Raw genomic sequence first — 19,552 nt, forward strand, 5'->3', positions numbered from 1 at the left:
AGCTGTGGGCTGGTATCTGGTACTGTCTACCCACTTCCAACTTATATAATGTCTCTCTCTGGATGTCTCCATCAGGAACCTGAGTGCAACAAATGAATGGCCTATTCAACTGAATAGCACCCACCTTGAATATGTCTTTCACCTAGCACCCTACCAGGCCCGGACTGGCAATCTGTGGGTTCTGGCAAATGCCAGAGGGGCTACCATAAGGTCCCATAGAAAGTCAGTATTTAGTGGGCTGGTGGGGGCTGTTTGGGCCTCTATGTGGGCTGATTGGGCCTCTGTGTCCCTGAAATGTCAGGGCCCATTTTAATTCTCAGTCCGGACCTGCACCCTACCACCCTTAGTGCTGGTTGATCTCCATCCCCAGGGATTATTGTGACATGAAAAGCCTCTTCTGACTTGCCTGCTTCAGTCTGTGGGAAGAATGAGTAGTTTACCTGCAGGGTCACAGTAACATTGGATTTAGCTCTGCTGGGGGAGGGGAGCTGGCAGCAGATTTATAAGAAGTGTACACATGTACAATAGGGTAGAATTGGAAGTGACGATAACACCAGGGGGCAGAGAACTTGGTGGGGTAAGAGGTGTGGGACAGATAAAAACAGTGAGGTAAAAGGGTGGGGGACATCAGGTAGAGAAGAGATAGATAGCAGGGGAGGGGTGTAGAGGATCGGAAAAGAGCAGGGGTAAAAGGGACAACGCATATGAAAAACGGAATGGTATAGAAGTGGTGGTGGTCAAATCAGACACACAGGTCAGATGAGAGCAGGGGGTATAAAGAAAAGGGTACAGGAGCATCTACAAGTAGGGTTGCCACCTTTTCTGGAAAAAAATACCGGCCTTCCTAGGGGAAAATTTACTAAAGGGTGAAGTGGCTAACGCTAGCGAAAATTTGCCAGCGTGACGTCATTTTGCCACTTTGCCGATTTACTAACGGGTGCTGGCGTAAATTCGCTAACGAAGTGGACCTACTCTAGCGCTACTTTGCACCCTTACGCCAGACGAAGTTGTGCTATGGCGAAGGGACGTAACTACGCTAATTCAACGTTACCTCTTGTGCCAGACTTTACTTCGCCACCTCAGACCAGGCGAAGTGCAATAGAGTAGATAGGGATGGTTCAAAAAAAGTTGCAATTTTTTCTAAGTCCCAAAAAAACGATGGCATCTTTTACTTTTTATAGGGTGATAGGATGAAAAAGATCCCTCCTTCCCCCCTACATTTGATAACATTTGGCACCTAAACTATACTGCGGGCATGTGTAGGGCATTAGAAAACATTTATTAAGGTTCCCTGGCCTTGTGTGGTGTAATGTGTTTGCTGCAGCATATACGGCCATTGTACTTTAACTGCACGCCATATGCAAATTTCCGATCGCTAGCGTAACTTTGAACCGCTGATCGTAACATCAGTAGCGCAACCTTGCAAACGATCAGTAACTTGTGCGCAACTTCGGATCTTCGTGAATTTGCACAGCCCTGGCGAATGTACGCCTGGCGAAGTGCAGCAAAGTGAACGCTGGCGCAACTTCGGAGGTAAGTAAATTTGCCCCTAGTTCCTACATATTTATAGAGCGAGGAACAACAATTGGCAAACACACTTAAAATAGAAAAAAACGGGACCAGCACTCCCTTATGTGTAAAAAAAACTAATTTTTTTAAATTCACATTTAATTCATTATATTTAAAAACGTGACCAATTTTATGACTTTTTGCAAGGATCTTTGAGGTATCTAATGGACATGGGGCAGATAGCAAACAGGCTAGGGCACTAGGGATACGATAATGAATTGGCTAAAATGCAGAATTATCTTTTTTATCGCTAAAAAAGCTATCCGTACTAGGATCCTCTCATGCATATCAGGATACAGTCCGTTCCCTGTTCCCACTAGTATTCAGGCGTAAAGATAAGACAACTGACGCTAAGCGCCGGATGCTGACAAACTTCCTTTCTGGATTAGCTTCTCCCATGGAGACCAGTACAGCGGCGGAAGCTGTAGTTGCTATGGAAGAGAGGAGTGTTGTATTCAGAGAGATCGTCAGGTAAAGTATGTTTGAGAAACCATGCACAGATAAAAGAAAGTTCTAGCATCGCAAGGTACTTGTAATTGGCAGGTGCGGAATTTAACTGAAATGAAGTAAGAATCTAGTGTGCGCGTGATTACAGGGGTTTCTAAGGAGGGTTTTTTATGGAAACATTAGCCACACGGCACGGGAAATTGTACACACTTCGGTGTATTATATTGTATTGTCACTTCGGTGACGGCTGCGTGGCTAATTGTGCTTTGTGGATTCTAGATGAGCTCATGACGTCATATAACAATCGCTGGACCAGGGAAACTGTACTGCACAATTGCTTTTTTTGTCTGGCAGAGTAAATTGCGATTGATCAATTGACATGTGATGGTGGCAGTGTCGGACTGGAACACCAGGGGCCCACCAAAAAACCTTAGACCAGGGGCCCACTCTCAGAACTATTCTACCTTTCCTCACTCAACCTCTAATCTCCTAGTCTCTTTTCTTTACATACTATAATCCATTATTCCATCTATTTAGCCTCTTTTTCTCATAGAAATAGGGAATGACCATGAAATATTCCAAATGCTTAGCAGCATGAGGGCCCACTGACACCTGGGCCCACCAGGACTTTTCCTTGTATACCTGTGGGCCAGTCCAACACTGGATGGTGGTGTGTACGGAACGCATTTTAGGACATCATCAGAACACACGCTCCTGCCTTCGCTCTCCTAGCGAAGAATTGTACAGACTCGCCTCATATTTTACTCACTGATCCGTGCTGCCAGATATTTATACTGTTGCAATCTCCCCCTTGTGGCTCATTCCTCAGCCCTCCCTCCTCGGTACACAGTACAAACTTTCTCTGTCCTCAGCTCCTAAGCCAGGCTGATACCTGAGGAGGAGGTAGGGCTATGGAGAGTGTTTGTACTGAATGCTGAGGAGGGAGGGCTGAGGATGGAGAGCGTTTGTACTGAGGACCGAGGAGGGGGGCTGATGGCTGAGGAGGAAGTGCTGAGGAGGGAGGACCCAGGACGGAGGTGTGACGTCAGCCTTTGAGGATGGGTAAGAGAAAAAGAAGGCGATGCATTCCTCTGCCTTATGAGATTGCATGCAGGAGAGCACACGAGAAGTGTAAAAAATGATTTTATCTCCAGCGCATCCCCAGTGTTTTTGAACAAATGTGGGTGTGGTTGGGCAGAATGCCGCCCCCTAAAATCCTGCCGCCCTAGGCCCGGGCCTTGGTGGCCTTTCCACAAATCCTGGCCTGATTCTGAGCAACTTTTCAACTTTTCTTTTTTTATAGTTTTTATAGTTTTTGAATTATTTGCCTCCTTAAAAAACACAAATAATAAAAAATGAAAACCAATTGCAAATTTTCTCATAATATTACTCTCTATGTCTTTCAAGTTAATTTAAAGGTGATCAACCCCTTTAAGGGAGACCTACTTGTTTTAAATTTGAGCTGATTATGTTTTTATCCCCAATGTTAGGCTTTCTGTATAGGCAAGAAAATGTCAAAAGGTGCATCCAGAATATCTGGGCCCATTGTTCCAGATGCAACTCCGTTTTCAGACCTGAACAAGCGGCCTTCTTCTGGTAAGAGATTTTTCTGGTGTACTAGCTCCCTATCTTTCTCCTCTATCTCCTGTCTAGGTCTTATAAAAAATCTTGAATTCAAAAGTAATATAAGCATATACTCAATAGCTTAGTTGTGTTTTATTTGTCCTTATTTGTCATAATGGTATTCAAATTTGGTTTATATTACAGTTGTTCTCTTTACTGGCATGTAGTCATCAATTATGATTTATATGAATATTAAACAATGGACTCTAGATTTACTATTTTTGAAGAATCTACAGCCAAATTCAGATTGTTTATGTCATTTTAATTTGGCGATATTAATAGAAATTTAATTGAATTTCCACATTAAGGGGGATATTTATCAAAATCTGAATTCATCAAATTTTTTAACTAAAAAAGTCTGACCAAACTAGAATCCACAATGTAACCTTATTTATTAAAAAAAGCATGACTTTATCGGATCTGGGACAAACTTGATAAAATCGAACTATTTTTTCTGAGTTCTTTCCCGAAAAGCCTAAATTATTCAGATTTTTGCCCCAAAAGTCCGAAAGAGACAGATTTTCAGGCTAATTCCAGCACAGATCACAGAAACTTTCAAATAGGATAGGGACCTCTCCCATTGACTTATGATTATACAACCTCGGCAGGTTTGAGATGCCAGATTTTTAGATTCTGACCTTTTCCATCCTCTGTATAATAAATGTCGAAAAATTAGAGGGTTTTTTTTATACTAAAAATTCTGATTCCACAACCTCACTGTGAAGAACCACCTACGTTGCTTCAAATGAAAGTTATTTTGTTCTAGTCTGAAGGGGTGGGCTCTGGTACGGTGATCCTCTTTATGCGTAAAAAGGTCCCCTGATATTTGTCTATAATGTCCTCTAATGTACTTGTAAAGTGTAATCATGTTCCCTCGCAAGCGCCCTCTAACCAGTTTAGTTGCACGTTTCTGCACTCTCTCCAGCTCATTGAAATCCTTTTTAAAGGAGAACTAAACCTTTTCGGCGCTAAAATCCTTCCCCCCTCCCCTGTGTTTCCCCCCACTCCCTCCTCCCCCCTGGCCTACCCCCCCCGGGCAAATGCCCCTAAGTTGCTACTTACCCCTCGGCGCAGGTCCTGTCCACGGAGTTCACAGGCGCCATCTTCTCCCGTGCGGTCTCCTTCCTCGATTGCCCGCCGTTTGGCGGCGAATGTGCAGTAGGAGGCATTTGCCGGTTCAGCTCTACTGCGCCATGCGCTGAAAGTCACAAAGTTTCCGAAAAAAGAAATCGGAAAACTTTATGACTTTCGGCGCATGCAAAAGCCAGGCAATCCAGGAAGAAGACCGCACGGGAGAAGATGCCGCCTGTGAACTCCGTTAACAGGACCTGCGTCGAGGGGTAAGTAGCAACTTAGGGGCATTTGCCTGGGGGGGAGCTAGGCCAGGGGGGAGGAGGGGCAACACAGGGGAGGGGAGAAGGATTTTAGCGCCAAAGGGGTTGACTTCTCCTTTAAAGGACCAGCAACATCAAAAACATTTTTTAAAAAATTCGTTAGAATACAACGGAAAAAAACACCAAGAAAAATTAAATTTTAAAATAGCAAAGCCTTTATTAGGAAATAACTTACAGAAACTCCGCTTCCCCTCCTCTTCAAAAAAGGCTACAGGGTCACTATCCATACTGCGGCGCTCGATTTCTCCTCCCTGGCTATTCTACTGACAGCGTGTCCTCTGCCCCATCTCCTTCTCCAGCTCTCTGTACTGATACCTTTTCCTGCGCTGCCAGTATATTATCCATCCTTCGCTGGAAATAGTAGTATTTCAGCAATGACAAAGTTTATTGGATTAACAGAAAATATGCATCATAACAAAATTAGGTTCATAAATTTGGGCATCCCAACAGAGATATTACATCAATACTTAGTTGAGCCTCTTTTTACAAATGTAACAGCCTCTAGATGCCTCCTACAGTCTTTGATGAGTGTCTGGATTCTGGATGACGGTATTTTTGACCATTCGTCCATACAAAATCTCTCCAGTTCAGTTAAATTTGATGGCTGCCGAGCATGGACAGCCTGCTTCAAATCATCCCATAGATTTTGGATGATATTCAAGTTGGGGGAATGTGACGGCCATTACAGAATATTGTACTTCACCATCTGCATAAATGCCTTTGTAGATTTCAAAGTGTGTTTAGGGTCATTTCCCCTGCGTAACTTCAACTTTGTGACTGATGCTTGAACATTATCCTGAAGAATTTGTTGATATTGGGTTGAATTCATCCGACCCTCGACTTTAACAAGGGCCCCAGTCCCTGAACTAGACACACAGCCCCACAGGATGATAGAACCTCAACCAAATTTGACAGTAGGCAACAGGTGTTTTTCTTGGAATGCGGTGTTCTTCCGCCATGCAAAACGATTTTTGTTATGACCAAATAACTCACTTTGAGAAAGGCATTGGGGAGGCCGAAACGTCAGTCCTGTGTAACTAATAAATTATTTTTTTTTCTCTATAAGACCTGTGAGTGCGGATCTTTCTACAGTTTTTGGAGATATTTTGTTGTTTCTGCACCCAGGCAAATTAATTCCTTTTTCGAGAGTGCTGGCAACCTTTGGGACTATACAAATATAAACTTTCTCCCTGTGCTCTTTTTGTGCAGCTGGTGGAAGACTTGAGGGCAGAAGCCTGGCGTTGGACTTATTATTAGGTCCCATAGCGCCAGACCCAAGACTATATCCATCTCTTTACAGTTCCCGCACTACACACCCTCCTCCTAGAATCCACTCTAGTGCTCATGATATCCTGAAGCGAGGCCAGAGGGGAACTGTTGGAGATCTCTTGCAGTTAGAAGGAATATCTCTTCATCCAAGACTACCTACAAAAAGTATGTACATTTTAGAAAAGAGAAGGCTAACATATTTATGTTTGCATATTTGTCTCATAATTTTATTGTTAAGCCTTTCATCTGATGTTCATGATATAAAAGAATGTGGACATTCCTTTTAATTTGTGGAATTGGCTATTTAAGCCATACTTATTGATGGCACAGGTATATGACTAAACACACAGCCATGCAAACTACAGCAACTGGCAGTTTAATGGCTCTGCATCAGGTAGAATTTTCCATGTTGGTTGTTAATACACATTTCTAAGTCAGTTTGTCAAAATTTTGTCCTACTTGAACTGTCCGTTTACTATAATTGAATTGATTTTGAAGTCCTTACACACTCATCTTTCTAATATATTTTGTGCTTCCTCTACTGTAAGACTAAATAGTGTGGTCTGTACTTTATTTCAACATTAAAGTGTTATTATTAAACTGGCTGCACATTGGTTAGGTGTGAATTTATATATGTATTGACTATTATATGAAGTTTGGTGTGGGCCATACAACTGCAATATTGAAATATTACGCTAAGTGAACAGGGCTGATGCAATTAACAATTTATGGTTACTTATACATATTTTTTACATTATTCCTTTTACATTCCTTTTTAGCTATAATAATAATACCTTGCGCTGGATTCCAATGATAGATAGATGATAAAATTACTGAATTTACCTGTATTTATTCTTAAAGGGATACTGTCATGGGGAAAAATTTTTTTTTCAAAATGAATCAGTTAATAGTGCTGCTCCAGTAGAATTCTACACTGAAATCCATCTCTCAAAAGAGCAAACAGATTTTTTTATATTCAATTTTGAAATCTAACATAGGGCTAGACATTTTGTCAATTTCCCAGCTGCCCCTGGTCATGTGACTTGTGCCTGCACTTTAGGAGAGAAATGCTTTCTGGCAGGCTCTTGCTTTTATTTCTCAATGTAACTGAATGTGTCTCAGTGGGACATGGGTTTTTACTATTGAGTGCTGTTCTTAGATCTACCAGGCAGCTGTTATCTTGTGTTAGGGAGCTGCTATCTGGTTACCTTGTTCTTTTGTTTGTCTGCTGGGGGGAAAAGGGAGGGGGTGATAGCACTCTAACTTGCAGTACAGCAGTAAAAAGTGATTGAAGTTTATCAGAGCAAGTCACATGACTTGGGGCAGCTGGGAAATTGACAATATGTCTAGCCCCATGTCAGATTTCAAAATTGAATATAAAAAAATCTGTTTGCAGTTTCGAGAAATGGATTTCAGTGCAGAATTCTGCTGGAGCAGCACTATTAACTGATTCATTTTTGAAAAAAAATTTTTTCCCATGACAGCATCCCTTTAATATTAAAACTCTTGATATAAATTGTGCATTTGTCCTAGGTAAAAGTAAGGACCATGTCAAGGAAAATGTCAGAAGAATGAGGGAAATACAAAAAAAGTGCAGAGAGATAGAACTAGAAAATGTGAAGGGTACTCCGAAACCTGTCAAAGCCCTTTGGAAATCCCAAAAGTATGTAAATGTGGAATCCAAAGTTATGACCAAACTTCAGGTAAATGACTCTTTATACAACAATACAGTGTAATATACTTTGCTTGCTAAAATCCCTTTGTTTTGTAAGAGTTAATGAAATTGATGGTTCATTTATTTAATCTGTAATTAGTTAATTTTCATTTTGTCCTGGAAATCTCTCTCTTTAGGCAAGTGAAAGTGGTTGTTTACATTTAGGGGGATATTTACTCAACCTCAAATTTATCTGGTCAGGCTTTTTGGGGCAGAAACTCTTTTAGTGGGGAAAAAAAGCAATTTTTTGAGATTTATTACAGTATACCCCGATGCTGCAAAAAGCCAGAATCCAAAAATCAACCACCTCAGACCTGTCGTAGTCCTGTATTAGTCAATGGCAGAGGCACCACTCTCATTTTGAAGTTATTGTGGTTTGCGCTGGGTTTAGCGTGAAAATTCGAAAAAGTTTTAGCAAAAAATCGAGCGATTCAGGAATTAATTCCAGAAAAAATGGATGATTCAGGGTTTCACTCAATTTTATCAAGTTTTTTGCCAATCCGATTAATTTAAGTTTTTAAATTAATAAATAAGGTCAAATCGGGCATATGAGTTTGGTTGTGGTTTTTTAAATAAAAAATTAGATAAATAAATTTAGTAAATAACCCCTATGTATGACATATTTGAACTTTTAAGTCTATTTTCATATTTTAAAATGAAGACAAACACTTTTGCATGACACCTTGGATAATCCTATCAGTAACTACACAGAATCAACACCTCTGTGAATTTTCAGATGTCACCTCTTTGAAGAGTTACAATGTGATTGGATTAGTGGAAGAGTTTATATGCCGAGAACTTCCCATACCAGTCAGTTGAACTAAAGAACCTGCTCGGATCAGTAGTGAAACTTCTTTAATGATTATTCAGCAAGTCCAGTTGTTTTTAGATTTACCTATACTAGCTATACCATGACCTAGATGAATGAAAATCTTCATAGTCATATGAAGACAAACACAATGTCAGGACTTTCCCTGGTGGTCTAGTGGGCAGCGGGGTCCACCGCCGCTCCTTTGGCGTGGACGCCCGCTGCACAGCCCCTTCCTCCTTGACTGCCGGTCTCCCTATTGCGCGCGCACCGGCGCGCTTCCGGGTTTATGCACAAGGCGTGATGACATCACGCGCATTGGTGCGAAATTCAAACAGTTTAAAAGGGGAATTTAGTCTTCAGCAAGTTGCCCGATGTTAGGTTCAATTAGCTTGTTCCTGGGTGTTTATTCCTAGTGATTCCTGTTTGATCTACTGTGTTTGATCCTGACCTTGCCTGTCTGAAACTACGTTGATCTCTCCAATCCTGAAACCTTTGCCTGTCCTCTGACTATTCTACGATCTCTAATCCTGATTCTGGCCTGTCTGACTATTCTAACTGCTTGTGCTGGCCCGGCCTGCCTGTTTCTGGTGGTGTTCTTCATTCAGTATCCTGGTGAGATGATCGTGCCCCTTTGCTAGTCCAGAACCGTTAGCTTTGCTCCTCTCTCTGTTAAGACCTGGCGGCATCCAATTAGCCGAGGGCTCCTCCAGAGGTGAAAGGCGGCGGTTAAAGGCAGAAGTGAGAGCCGAGACCAGGGAGCTTAGCTTGGGTTCTGGATATAGGCTGCCGAACGTGACACACTGATTGCTCTGTGAGACTACAGTTTTATTGTTACTTTGCATACTTCTCTTACTTTTCTGGCCCTCTTCTATTGATCTTACAGTCTCTCAATCAATCAACTGCCTGGTTGCTAGGGTAAATTGGACCCTATCAACTATATAGCTGCTGAAATTCCAGTTAGAGCACTGCTGAATAAAAAGCAAAACAACAAATGAAAAAATAAAGACCGACTGCATATTGTCCACAATACTTTTACGATTTACACAATAAAAATTAATGGAAATGTGCAATACCCATTTAATTATAGAATTATAATACCCATTCACACATAAATGAAGAGGAAGGCTCAACTGCTGCTAGTTTGGGCAGGTCTAGGGTTTAGTTATCCAGATGTTAACTGGGGCAACATTACTATTATTAGAATACAGTTCATTTGCTACATGACAAGTTACATGATTGTTAAGGAGCCACCCAGAAAATATGCTGTACTGGATTTTGTGATTTATATTTCTTATGTAGGTTTTATTTTCCTTCTTGAAAAGGTTTTTAAACTGGACTTCTTAAGAAAATCCATATTGTATGTTAAGATATATGTTTTATTTATTAATGACCTGGGGGTGGGCATTGAAAGTACTGTCTCTGTCTTTGCTGATGATACAAAATTGTGCAAACATCCTGCATGCAAGTTCCATGCAGGATGTTGCCACTTTGCAGAGTGTTTTCATTAAATTAGAAAACTGTGCAGCAGACTGGCAAATTAGGTTCAGTGTGGATAAGTGCAAGGATATGCACTTTGTAGATGTGAGTTATACTCTAAATTTTAGTGTATTGGGGTATCCTTGTTTGAGAAGAATCTAGGGATTAACTAGCTGTGTAATTCTAGGTAGTGGTATTCAGTGCCTACTAAAGCAAATAAAATGCTGTCTTGCATAAAAATGAAAACATAATTTATAGACCCCTGGTAAGACCTCACCCTAAATATGCAGTGCAGTTTTGAGCTGGATAGTGTGCAGATAAATGCAACTAATATGGTAAAAGGGATGGAGAATTAAATTGTCAAGGTTGGGATTGTTTCCCCTGGAGAAAGGGCACTTGCAAGGGGACATGATTACTCTTTTCAGGTACATAAGAGGGGATTATAGACAGATAGCAGGGTTTCTTTTTCTCTCAAACCTTTCATTAATTTCATTGAGAGGTTGTGGAATGCACTGCCAAATGACGGCAGATTTGATGGCAGATTCTATGAATGCTTTTAAGAGTGGCTTGGATGATTTATTGAACAAGGATAATATCCCAGGCTATAGTGATACTACAAATCTACAATTAATATAGATATTGGTACAGTACATTTGGAGGGTTAAACTTCATGGACTTTGGTCTTTTTTTCAACCCAACTTAACTATGTAAGTAAGGAAGAATTGCTGTTAGAATGGTTGTATGGGCTTGTCATTGTATCCAGAGTATGTAATAGTGGCACACAGATCTGTTCATTGGCTCCTTGTAAAGAGGAGCACATTGGCCGTAGGCAGAGAAAAGCAGGTTAACAACCCTGTGTGCCTCTAGCCTTGCAATTATTTTATTATAAACAGGGGGTTTGAAATAATTTAACAAACAAGTCTATTTTAAGGTTTCAGTCGTGGAAGAAGAATGCAAGAGTGAGGTTTGATTGAGGTCTGTTTGAGGTCTACATAGAGCTTGGTTCTTGTGTTATGTTTATAGTATTATACACTAGCATTAGCACTGCTGCTTTAGCATAGATAATACATTACTATTGTAGCCATACCTTGTTTTTGGTAAGGTTTTGAAATGGCGTTCAATATTAGACATTGCCTGCTAAGTATAAGCTATTGGGGTTGGCTTTGGGGGCATCTTACATTTCAAGAATATGCATATTAATATTATGATTATTCCTTTCTGACTTGTGTCTTTGGCTTTTATTTTTCAGGAAAACCCATCACCTTTAGAACCAAAGTATTTTAATTTCCTAAAAGCTTATTCTGGCTGTGGGTCAGGGGTGCAACCTAAGAGGCCAACACTTTCAGCACCAGGAACACCTTGTTACAAAGATGAGCAAGAGAACAAAAGTAAAGAGATCAAGGTGATTTCTGTTTTTTGGCAAATATTTCTACCAAATGAAATGTGGATGTTGTTTGGTAACATTTTTTAAGAACATGCATAAATCCTTTATTTGTAAATGGATTGAGCATAACAACCAATCAGAACTTTGAGTTATTAGTTTGAGATTGTTCAAAGCTACTTGCTGAGACAAAATTATGCTTTCATTCCTTGAGTCAGTGCTCATACAACAAAGCATTAGTTAGCTTTAGCTTTCAAAGGTGGTTTAAAGTTATTCATTTGTTTCTTTTGTTATGGTTTACATATGTATTGGTCACGTAATTCAGAGGTCACTCCTAATATATTTTTACATTTTAGTGGGCGGTAAATTATTTATTATAATCTACAGAGTCTTAGAGTCTCTTTTCCAGTCCCTGTTGTTGCATGCACATGAGCATTGAAAAAGGAGAACAGTGATGAAGGCTGGGGTAGAAAGGCATTGCAGGAAAGCCATCACCAGGTACTATGTAAAGTACACAAATGTGTGCTTGTCTCTTTAAATTATAAACAATGTACAGTTTGGTCAATAAGAAAATGACCAAACTGTACATTATATAGTAATAATGTACACCATATTGTAAAATTTAACAGTGTTCTCTGCATGAGGTTTTGGTCGGATGCATTGGCTGGCTGATTTCTCCCATGGCCCATCTTTTCTTTATCCCAGCTTTGCCCAAAGCCACAAGCACAGCATGTTGAAGCTGCTAAAAAGCACAGTCCTATCAGCATGTATAGAAACCAGTTATTTTAGTGTAGATGGGAGTAATTTTAGAGCAGTAGAATAAAACTTGCCAGGATTTCTCTACTGCACATGTGTGAACAAGAATCTGCACAAGGGACACCAAGAAAAAAGTAAGTAAAATGCGGGCGCATTGCAGTTGTAGTGATTTCACATGAGTGCTTCATAGAATGACGTACTTATTGTGTAGTGTAAGTCAGAAAGATGAGTATGTACTATTTACATTTTGAGGTCACTATAGACCATGTGTTTTGGGTACCCCATTTATATGTTTCATGTATTAGATCTCCTGACACCTGCTTATTAGGTATTATTGATGAGTCAGTACTCTACAAAAATCTAGAACATTATGTTAGCTTCATTATGTTCTATGCAAAAAAAGTTAATAATTAGCTCAATAAAGTGGATGAGCCCCAACCTTTTTATAGTCCAACAATGGAATAAGTAAATAAATGCTACATTGCCTCTAATCAAATTGACATGCAATGCTCGAGGAACACCCAGAAAGTTTTAGAAAATATGGTAACCATGGTTGGATGCCAACCCTCAAGTATCATTACCAGAGGACTGAACCGTATGTATGATTTGGTAAACACTTTAATAATCTGATGTTACTTGCTTTCCTCCACTATGTGACGGTCACTGTTCCTTTGTACACAATTTAACCTAATCGTCTTGTAAATGCCAAGCATGATTTTTTTTTTTTTTGTAAAATGCAAAATATAAACCTATTAAAAATATATATATATATGTATATGTTTCATGTATTTTTACGTTTCCTGGGTTTTATATGACTGATTCTTGCCTTTGTACACAAGAACACAAGTCGACTGGATTAGTAACAAGTAACCTTGTACATATTCTCTGAAAGTCCAATCCACTGGAACCAAACCACAGATTCAACACTGTTATTTATTGTTTGTTTACTTTGTATAAGTTAGACGTGACATTAGTATTTTTTTTTTTAAATAACATGTTTATATTTTAAAATACAGGTGAATGGTTCAAGGATTGACTTTGTAGCATATAATGCAAGGAACGCGAAAAGAGTACAGCTGAGACCTTCCCGTTCCCTACAGAATCTGAATAATATCGTAGAGCAGAAAAAACGGGAGCAGGAAGAATATGACTCCAAGCAAAAGGGGTACATTCCTCAATAGTAAGTTACATCATTCCATGATAATGGCTATTACCAAAATGAAACCTAACTTAGCTATTTTATCAGATCAAGCTGTTAAAAGAGAACTAAAGTCTAAAATAGAATAATGCTAGAAACACTGTATTTTGTATACTAAACATAAACATGAATTTACTGCACCAGAAGCCTAATTAAATAAATGAATTATGTTTTCATAATTCATACATTGCATACAGTCCCGTTTATTATACTTTAATAAAAATGTAATAAAAATTTGCTTTAAACCAATATCTGCTTTATTCTCAGTTTGGCACCACAAAGATAACCAGATTGGCTTATAAAAGCAGATATATGGATGGTTGTCAGTTGACTGACCAACCAGAAAGTTTATCAGCTTAAGATTGCATACATTAGTAAATGCAAATATTAATGGAGCAGGTTGTCCAAATGCCTGATCAAATGCAGAGAGGAGCAAGGGTTAACTATTTAAAAAAGTAATCGCTGCCATAAGAATCTTTGAGGCTCCCATAGGGGCATAGTATCAATTTATTTTGCTAAGCCCCCTCAGTGCACTGCATAAAAAATCAACTAGCAGGTTGGTTTTGCTAGGACTTGATGGATGTGTTTGTATAATTTTTTTTTTCAACCACAGCTATATGAACTCATTAATCAGATCCTACAGCTGCTGGGGGGGGCAGGAACTATAGGGACCCTCTGGGACCTACAGTTGCCATACATGTGTATGGAAATTCTCGTTCCCAAAGTTCAAGGGTCCAATGTTCTTGCTGTGGAGCCCAATAACTAGACATCCCACTGCTAAAAGGTGTATGTAGGAGATAGATCATATAATTCAATAAATAGAACACAATATAAACAATTGATGTTACTCTATATAAGTAGTTTATATACCTGTAAATAGTTTAGTTAATATGCTAAGACAATTCATTCCTGGTCAGTGGACTTTACCTTAAGATACACAAATATATATGTATGTTAACATGTAAGATTCTATACAGCCAAGCCCCCTTCAGATAGAAATTTGACAGGTCCAGTTATCGCATTTCCCGATCTCTTTTTTTTGATGGTGGCTCTGAAAACAGTGTATGTGCAGATTTTCCAATAAACTTTTTTTTACATAGACCAGTAAAGTTGCTGAAGAGCCATGTTTATCCAGTGTTTTTCAGAATTGTAGTTGATCACTTTGTTGCAATGGCCTTGGCTGTTATTGCTTACAATATACAGGTGTGGGGTCTATCATCTGGATGCTTGGAACTTGGGGTTTTCTGTAATTGGGATCACCATAAATTAAACAAATTTAAACATAAAATTAAGCAAAATATATTGTTTTGCAACCAATATGGACTTATGCAGCTTAGTTACCACCAAATACAGATTGTATTTAAGTAAGTGTTGCTACAGAGAAAAAGAAACAAGTTTTAAAGACAAACCAAACCCTAGCTCATCCTCAGCACCCTCCTCACAACATCTATTCTGCCATAAATCTGCAGAGTTGCACAGTGGAGTTCAAAGGTGCCGTCTTACCCTGTCTTCTGATCCCCTTCTTATGCCAGAATCAGCTTCAACAGTGCATGCTCCCGCAAGATCTGTTTAAAATTGACTCATGGGAAAAGACCGTTCTGTAACAGAACTCTATATATAGATTTGCAGGCAGTTATATAAGGGTTTTTATATGGCTACTGTCAAACATATGCTCTGTATAAGTCATAGAAGAACTGACTGCCTCTATAAATAAATTTAAAAAGAAAAAACTGTTGCACATTGTTTTGCAAATTAATAAGTAAAATGATATTTTACATTACCACAGATAGACAGAAGTCTAACAGTTCTGTGCTCATTGTACACAAGATTGTATGCCTATAAATCCCAGAAAATAAGCTTGTCTTTTTTTACACACAAAGGAATTCTTTTATTTAGAAGTTTGTGGACACAATACAAAGAATTTGGATTTAGAAGTGAGCAGGGGTGCTCCGCCCCTTGGTTGCCAGAGGCAGCAAAAATGCCGCTCCTGTCAAATTTCTTTTTTTTCAACTTGGGAATTCGGCTTTTCTAGTGCAGAGAGCGCAATTGCGATGTCTGCATTAGCAACGTTGACCCCCCTCTGGCGCTGAAAAGGTGAGTGCCGTGGGGAGGGGGGCAAAAGGAAGGCCGGGTCAGGCGGCAAAATGGCCAGGATTGCCCCTGGAGGTGAGTGGTTTGTTTTTGAGCACCTATCCGAATCAGGGGCTGTCCTGAGGAGGGGCTAGGATAGAAATGACATACAGAATAACTGCAGTCAGTTCATATGGGCTTGCTAATTTGAACAAGAAAAAAAAAAAGTAAAATTTTTGTTGTGTTTACAGCAAAGTATGGCAATGTGCTTCAATTCATGAAAAAGTTGGTGAATATCCATATTTCACTGTATCATTATTTAATAAATATATCAAGATGTATATAATGGCTTATGCCAATTCTTAAGATCTTATAAAATACCATCACCTATAATAATGATACCCATTTGCTTTACTTTCACCTTCAGTCTGGTGGATTATAAGGAAATGTGGCTCAAAATGAAAGAAGAAAGCAAGAAAAACACCCCAGATGTTTCCACACCCCCCGGCCACACCTTGATGCCAGAAGCTGAAAAACTCGGAACACTAAATAATCTTAAACAGAGTAAGTTTTTATTTTTTCTTAATATCTGTAATTTGTAGCACCCCTTGTTGTACCAGACAAACCAGAATGTGTCCACAAAATGGCTGCTGCCTGCTCGCTATAATTATGAATTCCTAGACTGAAGGAAACAAGATGCAAATAATTTATATATTTTAATTAAAGTTAATTTTGCTTGACTAATGTGATAAAATAGGATTTTGAATATTTTTTTTGGGTGATGGGTCCCCTTTAACGAAACAGAATGTTGCCCTAGTGTGTCTGTGTGTATAAAGTGCATTTATTATATAGCTATGGGATCTATTATCCAGAATGCTAGTCACTTTTTTCCCTCTTGTAGAAAAAAACTCCCTATTTTTGACTCTGTCCCTGGGCATTTTCTGTAATTGTTCTATGAGTAGGTATATAATAATTTTAGTAAGGTATATATAACACTTTCCCAAAAAAGTGCTGCTAAAGCAATATAATCTTGTTTTCAAACTGCCCCTACCCTTTTTTTATTTACAATAATTTGTATGCAGAATGGCTAAAGACTACTGCTTAGTAACCATTGTCCAACTAATCAAACTTTTCTTTTTTTTTTTTTCAATTCATTTTTAGACCAAGAAAAATTGGTAAAGGAGTTACAAAAGCTGCCACTTGGATCAGACACACTCAGTATTGTGAAGCGGCGCACTGAGCTGGAAAAGAAACTATTAGAGGTGGAGGAGGCAATCAAAATATTCTCCCGCCCTAAAGTCTTTATAAAAAAGGACTCTTAGATTTGTTAATAAGGCAATGTACATTGTTCTTCTTGAAAAGTATCAAAGAATGATATTCTATGGCCTTTTCATTGAGAACTGCAGCCTTCCCTGACAACATAACAGCCTTCCCTGACAACAGCTGCTTCCCATTGTGGTGCATAGGAATTGACTTTCATATTGCAATGCCATTATGTAAGAATCATTATAGCTATCCAACACTATATAGCATAGAGTTTTATAAGGCTTTTCTAAATTCAGAAGTGGAAAATACTGCCAGCAAGCTAGGTGGTTTTGATTTGCATTTAATTAACTGCTATTTAATGTGTTTTTTGTAAAGGCATAATAAACATTTTTTTTACTTGTGAATTTGAAACTACCGTACTATATTTTACACTCTATCCCTATGCAGAACAAAGAAGGTGGAAAATCTACACCCACATAATGAAATCTTGCTTATCTGATTAAAAAATACAGGTATGGGATCCATTATCCGGAAACCTGTTATCCGGAAAGCTCAGAATTACGGAAAGGCCGTCTCCCATAGACTCTATTTTATTCAAATAATCCAAATTTTGAAAAATTATTTCCTTTTTCTCTTTAATAAAACAGTACCTTGTATTTGATCCAAATTAACATATAATTAATCCTTATTGGAAACAAAGCCAGCCTATTGGGTTTATTTAAAGCAAATCTATACCCCCAAAATGAAAACTTACGCAATGGATAGTTTATATCAAATTAAGTGGCATATTAAAGAATCAACCTGGTAAACATATTCAAGTATTTGATTTTGATAATATTGCTGTTTTACATCTCTTGCCTTGAGCCACCATTCCATGATGATCTGTGTGCTGCCTCAGAGATCACCTGACCAGAAATACTACAACTCTAAGGGCCCTTACTGAAGAGCGTTTTTACCTGCGCTCCCCTGCGTTCCGTTTTTCTGCGTTCAGCCGCAGGGGAGCGCAGGAATAGACGCATTACATTTTTCCCAATGGGGCTGTACTCACAAAGGCGCGTGTAGGTGCCGAACGCAGGAAAAATGCAGCATGTTGCGTCTCAACCTGCGTTCGGCGCCTACACGCGCCTGTGTGAGTACAACCCTATTGGAAAAAATGTAATTAATGCGTCTATTCCTGCGCTCCCCTGCGGCTTAACGCAGGGGAGTGCAGGTAAAAACGCTTGTCAGTAAGAGCCCTAACTGTAACAGGAAAAAGTGTGGAAGCAAACGACAGAACGCTATCTGTTAATTGGCTCACGTGACCTAACATGCATGGATTGCTTTGTTTGTTTGTGTTCACCGAGAATTGTACGATCCCAGGGGATGGCCCTTATTTTTTAAAATATATAATAATTTTCTATTTAGGATTACCCCATGGCACAAACTACTAAAAAAGTGTATTATTATGAAAATGTTTATTTACATGAAGCATGGTTTTACACATGAGCTGTTTTATGCAATATATTTTTATAGAGACCTACATTGTTCAGGGGGGTATAGTTTTATGGTATGAAGATCCAAATAATGGAAATGATCAGTTGTCTGGAAACCCCCAGGTCCCGAGGATAACCATACCCATAAATTTATTTGCTTTGGGTACCAATACAACTGCTGGTGCCTTGCCTGAAAAAAGGCATGTAGTGTACAGTTCAAAGAATCCCTGTGTTTTTTTCTGCACAGACCAGGGCGCCAGAGAAAGAGTTTGGCTTCATTAATCCTTTCAATGCCAGACAATTTCTACATTTAATTTGCACTCAAGTGCCAGCCGTTTCATTAACTTTTTGTGCTCTCTCTCAATCTTTAGGGGCATTCCCTGGGTAGAGCAAACTATATTGCTTTTTCCATGGCATCAAAAGTTCAACCAATATAGCTTCAGCCTTCTCTTTCTTCACCATATTTTCTATTGGGGTTTCAAATCATACTTAACATACAAACAGCCTTCTTTTCTATTTACCCTATGCCTTTGAAACAAGGACTAATCTATATTTACTGCCCAGTTCTGTTACTCATTTAGCCACTTTTTTAACAAAGCCAGTTACAATATATCATAAATCTAGTGCTAATAACATCATATTTCATATCTTACTGGTCAAGCGTCTTTGTTGGTAAATACACATTTAGCTTTAGTATCAGTTTTTTAATATTTTTTATATAACATCTGGCGTTACCTGCCATATATGATATCCCACAACCACCTAGCTGCATCATTTTCCCCTACTATGTCTAATTTAACCTAACTTAAAAAGAGTTTCTCTCTGTTCCCTCCCCCCATGTCTAGTTTAAAATCACCTCCAACATTCTAGCCATCCTCTGCTTTTAAACTAGTTGCACCAGTTTGTTACAGTTTATAAAGGAACAGTGGCCAGCTCCATGTTGTAGCTTCCACCCTTTCCAGCTATAGTCAGGTGATCCCACAGGTGCGGCAACCATGTTTGGGAGTTTTAACCTTGAAATCAGAAAGTAAGTTGCAGGTAAAACGTAGTCCCTGAGTAAAATGTTAAAAGAAGCAATAGAATTCTTAATGAATCCGTTGAAAGTT

The 19,552-nt window shown here is 39.0% G+C and overlaps 1 protein-coding gene across 5 annotated transcripts; it reads left to right on the forward strand.

Annotated features, from left to right (window-relative positions):
• Window positions 1-1,884: 1,884 nt before the first annotated feature.
• enkd1.L (enkurin domain containing 1 L homeolog) lies at window positions 1,885-17,378 on the forward strand. 5 transcript variants are annotated; one of them, XM_018257749.2, is made up of 8 exons: window positions 1,885-2,040; window positions 3,507-3,612; window positions 6,243-6,467; window positions 7,836-8,005; window positions 11,553-11,705; window positions 13,457-13,620; window positions 16,136-16,272; window positions 16,870-17,378. In XM_018257749.2, exons 2-8 carry the CDS (start codon window positions 3,528-3,530, stop codon window positions 17,028-17,030), a joined length of 1,095 nt encoding a protein of 364 aa, XP_018113238.1. In that variant the 5' UTR covers window positions 1,885-2,040; window positions 3,507-3,527; the 3' UTR covers window positions 17,031-17,378. The 5 variants fall into 5 exon arrangements, with proteins under 5 accessions (XP_018113238.1, XP_018113241.1, XP_018113239.1 ...); XM_018257752.2 differs by lacking the exon at window positions 1,885-2,040 and adding an exon at window positions 2,090-2,112; XM_018257750.2 differs by lacking the exon at window positions 1,885-2,040 and adding an exon at window positions 2,113-2,135.
• The last annotated feature ends 2,174 nt before the right edge of the window (window positions 17,379-19,552 follow it).

This window comes from Xenopus laevis, chromosome 4L (genome assembly GCF_017654675.1).
Source record: "Xenopus laevis strain J_2021 chromosome 4L, Xenopus_laevis_v10.1, whole genome shotgun sequence".
In the NCBI taxonomy this organism is placed as follows: domain Eukaryota; kingdom Metazoa; phylum Chordata; class Amphibia; order Anura; family Pipidae; genus Xenopus; species Xenopus laevis.

Excerpts from the sequence above, each read along its gene's own strand:
- enkd1.L (XM_018257749.2), top strand. The coding sequence starts at position 3,528 with ATGTCAAAAGGTGCATCCAGAATATCTGGGCCCATTGTTCCAGATGCA. Across the intron at positions 6,468-7,835 it reads TCCAAGACTACCTACAAAAA|GTAAAAGTAAGGACCATGTC; the intron begins GTATGTACATTT and ends CATTTGTCCTAG. Across the intron at positions 8,006-11,552 it reads AAGTTATGACCAAACTTCAG|GAAAACCCATCACCTTTAGA; the intron begins GTAAATGACTCT and ends TTTATTTTTCAG.